The sequence below is a fragment of the Podarcis melisellensis genome, assembly GCF_964234715.1.
Source record: "Podarcis melisellensis genome assembly, chromosome: 1".
NCBI lineage: Eukaryota > Metazoa > Chordata > Lepidosauria > Squamata > Lacertidae > Podarcis > Podarcis melisellensis.
Window position 1 is genome coordinate 27173996 of NC_138528.1, and position 12062 is coordinate 27186057.

General features: G+C 40.7%; 1 protein-coding gene across 6 annotated transcripts in view; it reads left to right on the forward strand.

The window, feature by feature from the left end:
* CEP128 (centrosomal protein 128) overlaps window positions 1-12062 on the forward strand; it is a 176657-nt gene that overhangs the window by 51867 nt on the left and 112728 nt on the right. For 5 of the 6 annotated variants that reach the window (XM_081909759.1, XM_081909758.1, XM_081909755.1 and 2 more), the window contains exons 13-15: window positions 456-806; window positions 4257-4907; window positions 7487-7651. In XM_081909759.1, the coding sequence (XP_081765885.1) occupies window positions 456-806; window positions 4257-4907; window positions 7487-7651 (1167 nt within the window). The remainder of the gene's footprint in view (window positions 1-455; window positions 807-4256; window positions 4908-7486; window positions 7652-12062) is intronic. The other variant, XM_081909760.1, reaches the window with a different exon arrangement.

A 12062-nucleotide genomic window follows, 5' to 3' on the forward strand; every position in this document is an offset into this window, starting at 1 on the left:
CTCTCTCTCTCTCTCTCTCTCTCTCTCTGCAATTCGGGTCCTTGTAACTTCATTCCTCTCTCTCTCCCACCCCCCAACACATACTCTATATGTGATTCTATATGCTTGCCAACTTAGTATGACACTTTGTTCTTCTCAAGATAATTGAACTCTAGTCTGCAAAAACTTAATCTGGGAATGGGGAACCTGTGACCTTCCCAGATGTTCCTGAACTCCAACTCCCTTCAGCCTAACCTGGCATGAGCAATGGTCAGGGTTGATATAAGGTTGTAGTCCAGCAACATCTTGAAGGCATAGATTCCCCCACCTCTGGCTTGCGCCTTAAAAAAATTGCTAGTACCTCAAGTCTTGCTGCCACAGGCAAACATGGCTGCCCCTCTGGAAATTGTTAAATGTGCATGTATGTCTCTTCCCCAAGAAAAAAAAAAGTGTTAATATATTGTGATGATTTCTAGGTTTTAACCTCCGACTTGGAAAAGAGGGAGACCCAGCAGCAAAGGATGCTGAGCCAGCTGAAGGAGATACAGAGCAGCTACAAGATCTGTGAAAATGAGTGCAGAGCTGCAGAACTCCAAGTTAGTGAGCTGGCTCAGCAACTGGAAGAGTCGACTAAGGAGGCAGAGAGGTACCTAGCTGAATTCAGACAATCTGAAGTACTCAGGCTAGAGAATGAGAAGAAGAGGGAGGAGTTAAAACTGAAAGCTCAGGAAACTATTAGACATTGGAAGCTAAAGTGTAAGAAACTGGAACATGAAAGAGAGAAGCAGACTCAACTTCACAACCAGCTGATGGAGAAGAACAATCTGGTATGGGATTTTTTTCCTTTCAGTTATTTCATTTTTTCTTGAAGCCAACCGTTCTGGGAACTACTTTCCCCCAGTGAATTTTTAGACTCTTGAAAATAAGTAGGTATAATATATCACACTGTAAGAAAAACCATATTCCGTTAGTGTTGGGCTTTATGGAGGAGGAGGGAGAAGAGATGACTTTCAGTAGTCAGATATATGTAGCTTGTAATTAATACAATGGACCTTTTGATCTGATCCATCTTACTAGAACATCTTCACAAGTGAGATGGAAATAGTGTCATCCTGTTGTGGTTGGCATGACATTTACATTTTTAATAGAAAATTTGGTGCCTGATCAAATTTTTGACCTGTGTAATGTAAGCTTACAAATGATCAGATCTGGCTTTGATATGGTGACTTCTAGAAATGTAAGGCATAAAACAGAAATTCTAGAAATGTAAGGCAAAAAATCACCACCTGATTTTTTAAAAGAAATTTGCCCAGTTTTAGTCGTCCAAATAAAGTATTCAGTCTTTGGTCTTGGTTCCTTTAAAGCAGGGGAGGGAGAATGTTACCAGCCTTTGGGCTACATTTCATTGTGGACAGATTTTGAGGACTTGTGCCCCAGTGTTAAGTGGCACCAGAGGCAACAGTAGGCATGCCCAAAGGGACATGACCAAAGTATGTGGAGAAACAGATGTGACTTTTCCCTTTTGTACAGCAGGCTATATTCCAGCCGTGTAAAAGTCAGAGGTTTCTACAACCCACCATCCAGTCTACTACAATTCAGGATATATTCCAGCCAGGCAAAAGCAACCAAAGAGGGTATGGAGTAGAGTTGGTAAGAGGTGCAGTCTTTGGAGGAATGCATTCACTCCCTGAGTCTGAAGTTCCTTACCCCTGCTTGAAAGTGTTGCTCTACGACCATGCATGGCAAATAGCCAGCATGCTGCTGCAAGGTGTGGACAGATACAGTACTCAAACCATTCACACTCTCTGCTCATGTAACTTGGAAACCAAATTGGTCTTAGATCCCTAGTCGCAGGTATATGGATGTTTGGAGTTGTGTATACTCAGTTGTATCTCTGCTACACTTTGGTCCATTCCAGAATCCAGCAGGGCTCTTCTTAAAGGTCTAATAATACCATGTTTTCAACAGTGGCAAGCCCAATGCTTCCAGGAATCCCGCAAGCCCCTTTGTGTATTTGCTTCAGGAAATGGTGATGTATGCACTGCAAGCATTTTGCCAGATAAAGTGTGGAACTTTGCTAATAGAAGTTATTTGAACTGACAGATAAGGGTTTGCTCACTCATCTGACTAATAAGGTTTTAGAGAATAAGTTGACAGTTCTCAAAGGCTTTGCTTTGCTTCTTCAAAACAGTAAGAGCACAGCTTTCACAGTGGCAAAACAGCATTTCCAGGTCTTTTTCTCCTTCTCAGAACAGTGAATTCAAATGTTATAACTGGGATTGTTTGGGAATCCCCTTTTCTTGTTTCATTGTGTTTGATTAACAGCCCAAGGTGGTTGTGCTTACAGGCTAAGAGCTCTGCGATAATACTTTTCTCTTTTGTACAGCAGGCTATATTTTTTTTGGGGGGGGGTAATCTGCTGAAAAGCTAGCATTTAAAATAGCAATGAACATTTCAATTAAATGTTCTTGAATGATGTCCAGAGGCAGTAGTAACGTCCGAAAGCTGAAAGAGGAAGCACAATTTTTGATGCGATAATACACGTGGGAGGAAAATTAGCAGTGTGAAAAATAGTAGATTAGTCCTTCCACCCTCAAGGTAAAAACATAAAAGGAGGATAGTTGCGGCAGATGGCCATTGGGAGACTGGAGATTCTAAGCAATAATTAAACATTTCACTGCAATTTGAAAATAAGCAACCAACATACGAGACACAGTTTTGACAGGGAAAGGCTGTTTTGTGTCCCCAAGAGGCTCAGGCCAAGTGTGACAAGTAGGTGGACTTCATTGCATCTCTGCTTTATAATTACTCAGTCACTTCTTTTATACCCAGTCAAAGCACATTCCCTTTGCTGGCATTTAAAAGCTGCCTGTCTAAGGTACAGAGAAAACCTGTAACCTGAAATAACTGAGACTTCTGAGAGGGAAGGGTCTATCTAGAATAACGACAGTGATTGTAACTACAGTGGGGGGAGTCCGTTGAATTGCAGGAATGTTAAGGATTGGAGAGAAAGGCAGTGGCAGGAAAGAAGGTTGGAGAGACAGAAGTGAGCCTTTGACTTCAACCCAAGTTTAAGCAGTGGCCTGTAATGCAAGGTGTTGCGAAGGAGTGGGTTCAAGGGAGAGATAAAATACTTATGCATTTAAATGTAATATTGCTTTATCCGTTTGTCATAATATTAAAAGTGGTAAACAATAGTTAAAGGAATAAAATCAACCTTAAAAACCATCAGAACAGGTTGTATTTTGTTCTGCTATTACTCTTCCTAATGGATTTTATGATCATTTACTGTTCTTTACTTTGGGTGACTTCTGACAGCAAGGCACCACATAACTCTCTCAAAATCAGTAAAGTAAGCAGTAATAAACAAGTAAATACAATTACACAAGCAAAACACCTTTTTTTTTAAAAAAAAAGAAGCCACACCAGATATGGGTGGTTAAAAATCTGGGCAGTTGCACTGTGTTATATGTATATATTTGCATATGTTTGTATACAAATAGGTTATCTTGAACCATAATATGAATAATGGGGAGTGGATAACTGTACAGCTTTATGTACGGTGCTTATTTTAGGGGTTTATGCCTGCCCTTCAAGTTCCAAGCATGACTTGTAAATGATATCATATAAAAGGGGAGCCATACCCCTCTTTTCATTACCAGCATACCTCTTGGATTCCATACCACTTTATAGTGTTTCTTCTCCTTTTCATAGTTTGGTTGTGACATGCTTCCATTAGTAAAGAGGTTTTCAGACAGTGGCAAAATTCAGCTGCTGCTTAAATTTATGGGAAAGGACGCTGGTGTTCTTCTCTTTGTTGTGGTGGTCTTCTTTCTCCAAAGTGCTGGTCTGGGCCACTTCCTCCCTATGGTATAGGGGTGGGGAGCCTCAGGCTCCAGGGCCAAATGTGGCTCCGTAGGACACTGTTCAGCCCCTGTGACTCTTTCCAGGCCACACCCCCTCTTCCAGGCCACACCCCTCATCAGCTCTATTCTGCCCTATAATGCCATTGATGGAGAAATGTGTGGGTGTGTAGAAACCTCAGACTTGTCCATGGCTGGAATATACTTGTTGTACAAAGGTAAGAATCCCCTTTGTTACTCTACCTACTTTTACATCTGGCCCTAGTCTCCACTTACATGTGGCCCCTGCAAGGTTGCCTGTGAAGGGAATGCAGCTTTTGGGCTGATAAAAAATTGTGTCCCTCATGCTGTAGTAGAAGTCCATGTGTCTCTTGATACTTTTTTCTAGTCCTCTACTGCTCTTTTGAATTGCAGGTTCATAAGGAAAGGGATGACTTAAAAAGTCAGCTTCTTTCAGCTGTGCATCAGATGGAAAACCTTCAGAAGGAGCTGACTGATGTTCTTGAGAAGAGGGCCAAGCAAGAAGAGGAACTTCACTGCAAAGAAGTGAAGCTCAGAGAAACCAGATCGGTTCAGATGGCTCTTGAACAAGAAATCAGGGATGTCAGAGAAACTGCAGAGAGGCTAGAGGGTGAGCTGCGACAGCAGGGCCTAACGCTGAGCCAGCTAAGAACTGAAAAGCAGCATTTAGAGGAAGAGCTTGCCACCATTAACACGATCCATGAAAAGGACCAGGCAAAACTGTTAGAGATGCAAGCTGTTATAAAAAACCTGAGTGCAATTCGGGCTGAACTGACCAGCCGCATGGCAGACGACGAGAAATCCAAGAAGGAGATGCACAAGACCCTGATGGATCTCAAGAAACAGCAGGAGTCTAGCCAGGAAGAAATGGCTACAGTCAGTCAGCAGCTGAAGTTGGAGCGAGATGTCCACCAGCAGGAGCTAGCAGAGCTTCAGTCAGAGTTGCAGCGGGTGAAAACCAAACATGACCAACGTGTCCAAGAGATTATGAAGCTGTTCAGCCAAGAAAAGGAAGAAGCAGCTGGTCACATTGAAAAATTCAAGGTACCTGTAGGCTAGTCAGCTTTGCATATCTCTCCCCACCTTTTGGATAATGTACCTGGGTTTGTGTGGAGGGTAGTGGAAGTGTGAACTGTCCAATTTAAAATTGGCCATTTGCTCCTTGAACATATTCTGCATTCTTGTGAAATATGTAGTCTTGAGCTTTAAAATAAAACAAAAAAGGGGGGGGAGAAAAGAGAGATAACCCATTCCAAATAGATGTGGTATGTTGGCCAGTATCAAAGGTTGACTTTGTTTATCCCTGGCCTTCAACAGTCTTCCTACATGCACATCTTCCTTCCTACAAGGTTTTTGTGCTCAGGGGATATAAGAGTTCCTATTGGCATCATTTATTATGCATTTTTAACTACTTTGCATCATTTGTTCTGGTTTGGCTAATCATAGAAAGAGACCAAGATCATTAAAGCCCTGCCCTTGACTTCTGGAAATTTTATCCAGCCACCCCTATTGTTTTTGATATTTCACTAGGTACTGTCTCCCCTTCCTAGAAGCTTGTTTTTTAAAAAATAAAAACAACAACCCACCAACCCCAAAAACACAGATTGAAGCTGATATTCACAGCCAAACCACATTCAATACCACATTCTCTTCTCTTGCAAAACTGTGGAATACAGACGTAGAATAGACCAGAACATACCAGTTGCAGAACAATTTAATTTTTCCAGGTAGTGGTTATACTGCTGGGCATAGAATGACAAACATAAGTGGCAGCCCATCCCAAATATATCCTCTACACCACCATAGCTACTTTTTCCATTTTCAGTAACAACCAAAGTTATAATAATTTCTTCAGCCTGCATCTCCTTGTTCTCTGATACTTGCATTGTTAGTTTTCTCCATTTCACTAAAATATTTCTTCTCTGTAAAATAATATTGAATGCACTTGTTAATGGCCAGAGGATGTTGACACCATACGTGCTGCCACATGAAACACTTTCTCTTACGGGCATTTACTTGACGTCCTTAAGACTCTGGTGCATGTAATAAAATGGTAGATTGGGTGCATAAATAAGTGGCACTTGCTTACTCAGCGACCAGTGTGATTTTTAGGGGAACCGGAAGGGAGGTTATACATTGTGGGGGAGGATAAAGACAATTCCCCTTTTCCACTGTATGGACTCCTGGATCTACCTTCTCTCTTACTTTGTAATGTAACCAAAGATCGCAGTTACCTGGTTCGGGATACAGATTTGCCTTGCTGATGATGCTGGGATGCACTGAATGAATTTAATGCTGTTTCTCTGAGAGGTCCTCCTACCACTCAAAATGCAAAAGGAGGTTCTGCGTGTGCAGAATGTGCTTTAGTTTATGGCTACCTTTTGTCCAACTCCTGGATACTAATCACAGCTCCAGGTAACCACCCACAAAGAGTGATTGTTTTAAGGTTCCAGAGAATCATGGACAAGCCCAGAGAAGCTGAAGGACATTGTTGTTTTTTCTTTGGCAGTCTAGTCCTCTGGTCCCAGAGCTATTCATGCCGGGTGCACCCTGTCCACATGGTTCCCCTGCTCCCACCCGGTATAATGCATGATCTCTTGATTTGTTTAAAGCTTTACAGGAAAAGGTAACCATGAGGAGGGGGCAGCGCATGAGTCTGGTGTTTTCTGCTCATGCTTTTAGCGCCGAACTGTAGTTTAGGATTTTGCCCAAACCTGGCCAATAGCTTGTGTGATCTCATTCTAGACATTTTTTTAAAGCAATGGCTGAGAGTGAGCATGGAGTAGGTGGCAAATACAAAGTGACATTTTTGTGCAACACAAGAACTATACTGAGGAGCAGCATGTGGTCAAATCTGTTAATGCCGTGCAAAACAATCTGGATCGCTTGCAGAGACTGGGAAGGATATATCTATTGCCAGAAGTCTCTGTTATGTAGTTTGATCCTGTAAGCTGATATTTTAGAGAACAGCATGAACAGAATTAAAACACCAGTTGTCCTGGATTATGTAAACTAACTATTGGATTAATAAATATGGGATTACTGATAGAAAACGTAATTGCCTGCCATTTTATTTATCAATAATAGAATATTAGGTTATTCCAATCCTGTTTTCCAACCTGCTAGTAAGCAAGAACTTTATTTCTTATTTACCTCCTGTTTCTGTCTGACATTTCTGCATAGCTCCATCCCTTCTCCTTCATGAGAATGGACATCCTTTGGGGTCTCATCTGCTTTCTTGTCAGTCGTATGTTAGTGTACAGAGTTACTATCAGGTTACTGTAAAGAAAAACTCTTTGGGGCTAATGTGGCAGGGGAAAATGTTGGAGAGACATGGACAGCCATATTTTCAGCAGAAGGGGAAAGACAGAAGTGTCAAAGACAGAACTTAACAGATAGAACAGTCAATACACACGTATATTATATAGCAATAAAGCTACCTGATGACAAACAGTTATGGTGCCATTTGATATGTGATGTGGATTTCAAGTAAGAGGCTTCCTTCAGATAAATCTGTATGAAACCCTCCCTCATTAAAATTGTTTCATAAAAGTTTGGCAAAGAAGTTGGGAACTTAAATAAGCATGGTCAACTTTGTTCTTTGTTTTGCTTATTCCCAACAGGCAGAGCTTGTAGAAGAAAGAAATTTGGTAAAAGCTCATCGCCGACAGGTAGAAAAGATGAAAATTGAGTGTGATAAGCTGGTGGAGGAGCTAAGCCAGAAGGAAGAAGAAAATTCAAAATTTAGGCGAAAATACCAGCTGATGAAACAAGAACTGGATGAAAAGGTAGAGTTCAGCTTCTTTAGGCTAGGCTAGGACCCACCTTTTAGCCCCCAGTTCTCTGCTTTTTTGCTATATATGTCATCTCTCTCATTTTCCATCTTTTCTATCTCTCTGTCTCTCTATGCCTGATTGTTCTGATTTAGTATTTCTTCTCCCATCTTTATTTTATTTTTTAAAAAAATTGTGTAAAAATGATGTGCAACAAAATGGTTGCATATATATATATTTGCATAAGTAATTTTAGCATGCCATGCAGACATTTCTCAAACATCTAGCAGCCCATGCACTTTGAGAAACAGTCTGGAGGAACCAGATTATATGATTTCACTGGCAAAGCTAAGCAGGTTAAGAGGGGCCCTGAATTTAAACTAGTCCAAGTGTCGGTACTAAGATCAATTCCCTTATAACCAATTGCTATTTGCAGGTTAGCCCTTATCATCCGGATGATGACATGCTGCATGTCACAGGCAAGGAATTTAAGCTACAAATGCAAACCTCACCAAAACAGCTTGGAAAGCAAGAATAAATAAATGAAATCTACTCCTACTGCTTTAGAACCCAATCCAGAAAACAGGTGATCTGCTGTAGAACTGGAGATGCCTCAGTAATGAACCGGATGAGATCCATTAAACTGAAGCTCAATCTGGATAATACTGAGGCACTGTCAGTAGGTGATTCCCTAGACTGGATGGATGGGAGGTTGCCCTGCTCTTCATGGGGTTTCACTGCCTCTTAAGGAGCAAGTACATAACTTGGGGGTGTTTATGGATTTGTTGCTGTCACTTGAGGCTCAGGTGGCCCTGGTAGTGCAGATTGGCTTCCACCATCTCTGGCTGGTGGCCCAACTCTGCCACTATTTGGATATGTGAATGATCAAATTTAGCAAATGTGTATTGTTTTCAGTCCCATCACCCCACCCCACCCCGAATGCATATGTTAGAATTTTGTTGGGAACTCTGGAGTATTTTAATATTTTCTCCTTTAATGAATTAATTTTGGGCACAGATGGTTTGTGAACTTCTGTCATTCTTGGTGGTGATCATGCTGGTTTGTGGTGTCACATACAATAATGACACTTTGGGGAGCATGCAATAGCAACACTTTCTCCCCCCCCTTTTAAATTTATTTATACTTTTCTGATTTATACATTTCACTGATTTTACAATCATTTTGACATTTCAAAACTTGACTTCCTTCCCCCACTTTCTGCGGTTCCTTAAAATTATTTTTAATATCCAAATTAACTTAATTTGTTCATTTATTCATCTTCTTTAAATATGTATTCTTACGAAACTGCAGGTTATTACTATAGTCCTGCCAATGTTTTTCTCTGTTTACAATTGATCTGTAAATATTCAATAAACCATTTCCATTCTTTTATAAAAAGTTTGTGATCTTGATTTCTTATTCACCATTTCTGTATATTCCACAAGTTTTTGTATCCATTCTTCCTTTGCGGAGACTTCTTTCCATTTTTGGGCAAGTAACATTCTTGCTGCTGCAGTCGCAAACATGAATAAATTTCTATACATTTTAGGTAGTTCTGTCCCTATAGTTCCCAAAAGAAAAGCGTTTTTTATGAACGTTATTTTAAACATCCTTTTCATTTCATTATTATATCATTTCCCAGTAAGCCTTAACTTTACATCAAGACCAGTACATATGATAAAAAGTACCTTCTTTCTTGTTACATTTCCAACACATTTGATTGAGATTTATACATTTTTGCCAGTTTACTCGGTGTTAGATGCCATCAATATATCATTTTCATATCGTTTTCTCTTAAACCATAGAGGTAAAGGTAAAGGTACCCCTGCCCGTACAGGCCATTTGCGACCGACTCTGGGGTTGCGCGCCCATCTCGCTTAAGAGGCCGGGAGCCAGCGCTGTCCGAAGACACTTCCGGATCACGTGACCAGCGTGACAAAGCTGCTCTGGCGAGCCTGCACCAGTGCAGCACATGGAAACGCCGTTTACCTTCCCGCTATAAAGCGGTACCTATTTATCTATTTGCACTTAATGGTGCTTTCGAACTGCTAGGTGGGCAGGAGCTGGGACCGAACGACGGGAGCTCACCCCGCCGCAGGGATTCGAACCGCCGACCATACGATCGGCAAGTCCTAGGCGCTGAGGTTTTACCCACAGCACCACCCGCATCCCTTCTTAAACCATAACATGCTGTGAATTTTATATCCATATTCCACAGTCGTTCCCATGCTTCCATGTCTACATAGCAACCAATTATCTATTGACCAATGTATCATTTAAGATTTTACTTGCTCATCCTTTGTCTCCCATTCCAATAATATTTTATACATTTTAGACAGCACTTTCACATTACATTCCAACAGGTCTCTTTTAGGGAACACTAACACTTTCTGAGTAATTATTTCCCTCTTGCTACAATGATAGCTTCAACCTCATTTGGATGTGTGTGTGTGGGGGGGGGATAACTGGAGTTCCCCAAGTTAACCTTGAAGTGAACAAAACCTTTTCAATCCCAATTGAAACTGATCCCATGGAGGGGCAGAATATCTAAAGTTGCAGGAAGTACTGGAGTGATCAGAACGCCTTGAACTCTGCACACCAAACAAGCATTTAAAGAAGTCTTTCTGGCTTGCCTTTCTTTGACTGTGCATATCAACCTTTTTCTCTGAAAGACTTCAGTTTGCTCCCTATTAAATCTGTTGTGTACTAAAAGCTTTGACACCTTCTCTGCTGTTCATTTGTTTAGTCACCAGGTTTTCGCCTGTTCCTTGTTTTCTTCCAAGCATGTTATTCCTTGATATTTGGTGTTTTCCAAGAGAGCTGTGCTTTGCAGAAGATGTGCTTTGTCTGCTTGCAACACCAAACCTCTTTACTCTGCACCAGCACATTCTTCTTTAAAACTTCTGGTAATGCTTTTGAACATGATTCCTTATTAAACATTCTGCGGGAGGTGGCAGGAATAGGTGACAGAATTTAACGGGCTCCAAGTATATTAGCAGGACGTGACAAATGAATAATGTGATGTTCCAGTAGAAAGCTTTGAACAAAAACATTCTGCCCTCTTTTAATAAAATGTAGGTTCATCTTGTGATTTGAAAGACTCAGAGATAGCGCCCCAACAAAAATGCTTATGGTTTTCTGTGTTCTCCAGGCCATTATACAAGCAAAAGGTTGCTTAAAGCTTTGGCTTGGAAATAAAGTTGTGCCGGTGCATACCAACCATTTCCGTTCCCAAAGACTGACATGGCCAAGCTGTGTTTGGATTTGCGCTTTCTGATGACAGGCATTCTGATGACTCTTCTTGCTGCATGGACGTAATTAAAGAGAGAACATGAGAGCACGGATTCCGTTTTTACCAAATCAAAATATTTATTTGGGTAAAAAACAAAAAGGGAAAAGAGAGCGAGCGAGAGATGATTGGATCCTTACGGTTGTATTCTTTGGATCTGATCTGAGCAGCTGCTCAGGACTAGCTCTTTTATAATGTCAAAGAAAAATCTATTAAATGAGAAAATGTCAAACGAGTGTTCACATTCTGTTTTTCATTTTGTTTGAGAGCTGTTTAACTTTACTTATTAAATGTTGTAGGGGAAAAAGTCCCTCACAAGCAATTGGGAGAAACTGAACCATTGACCCCATCCAAAATATGCAAGCGAAAGCCTTTGGGGTTTCTCCCCACATGCATAACAGGGCTGTACTTTTCTAAAACAAACAAGTCAGTCTATAAGAGCAATTGGCAAATACGATTATATGACGTACATGAAATCCCTTTGAGGTCTTCTCTTTTTCCATCCTGCAGCAACATCCACTTCCATTATAACATTGGGCAGATTTTAGTGTTACATCAGTGTCTAAAATGCAGGAGACGATCAATTATCACAATCCCCATTGCTTCTACTGAATATTAAAAGTGACCATCATGATGATGATCCATAGTCAATGATTTTATTTCTGTATTTGTGTGTGGAATTGAGCTATTCTCCTGTTTGGGGGCTTCCCAAAGGCACTGGGTTGGTCAGTATGGAAAACATGGACTGACTAGGCCTTCATTCTAATCCAGCAGGGCTCTTCTTATGCTACAATGATAAGTAATCACTTATTGTCTACTATCACTGAAGTTTTGGCTTTTACTGGGACTTCTATTGGATCACAGAAAACGTCGTAGGTTCTTTGGTGCTATTATTCTTTCTGCTGAAAAATCAAGTTAAAGTAGACTTTGTGTGTGTGAGCACACAAAGGCCAGATGTGTTTCAACATGAAGTATTCATTAGTGGCCAAAAATATGACCAGATAATATCTTAGGCTTCAGAAGGAAAAGAATTCTAGAATTGGGAGAAACCTCATCCATAGACAGGATGTTTGATTCCTTTCAACTTCTCTTTCTAGTTTATATTGTTACCATAAATATTATTTCAAGAACATCAAA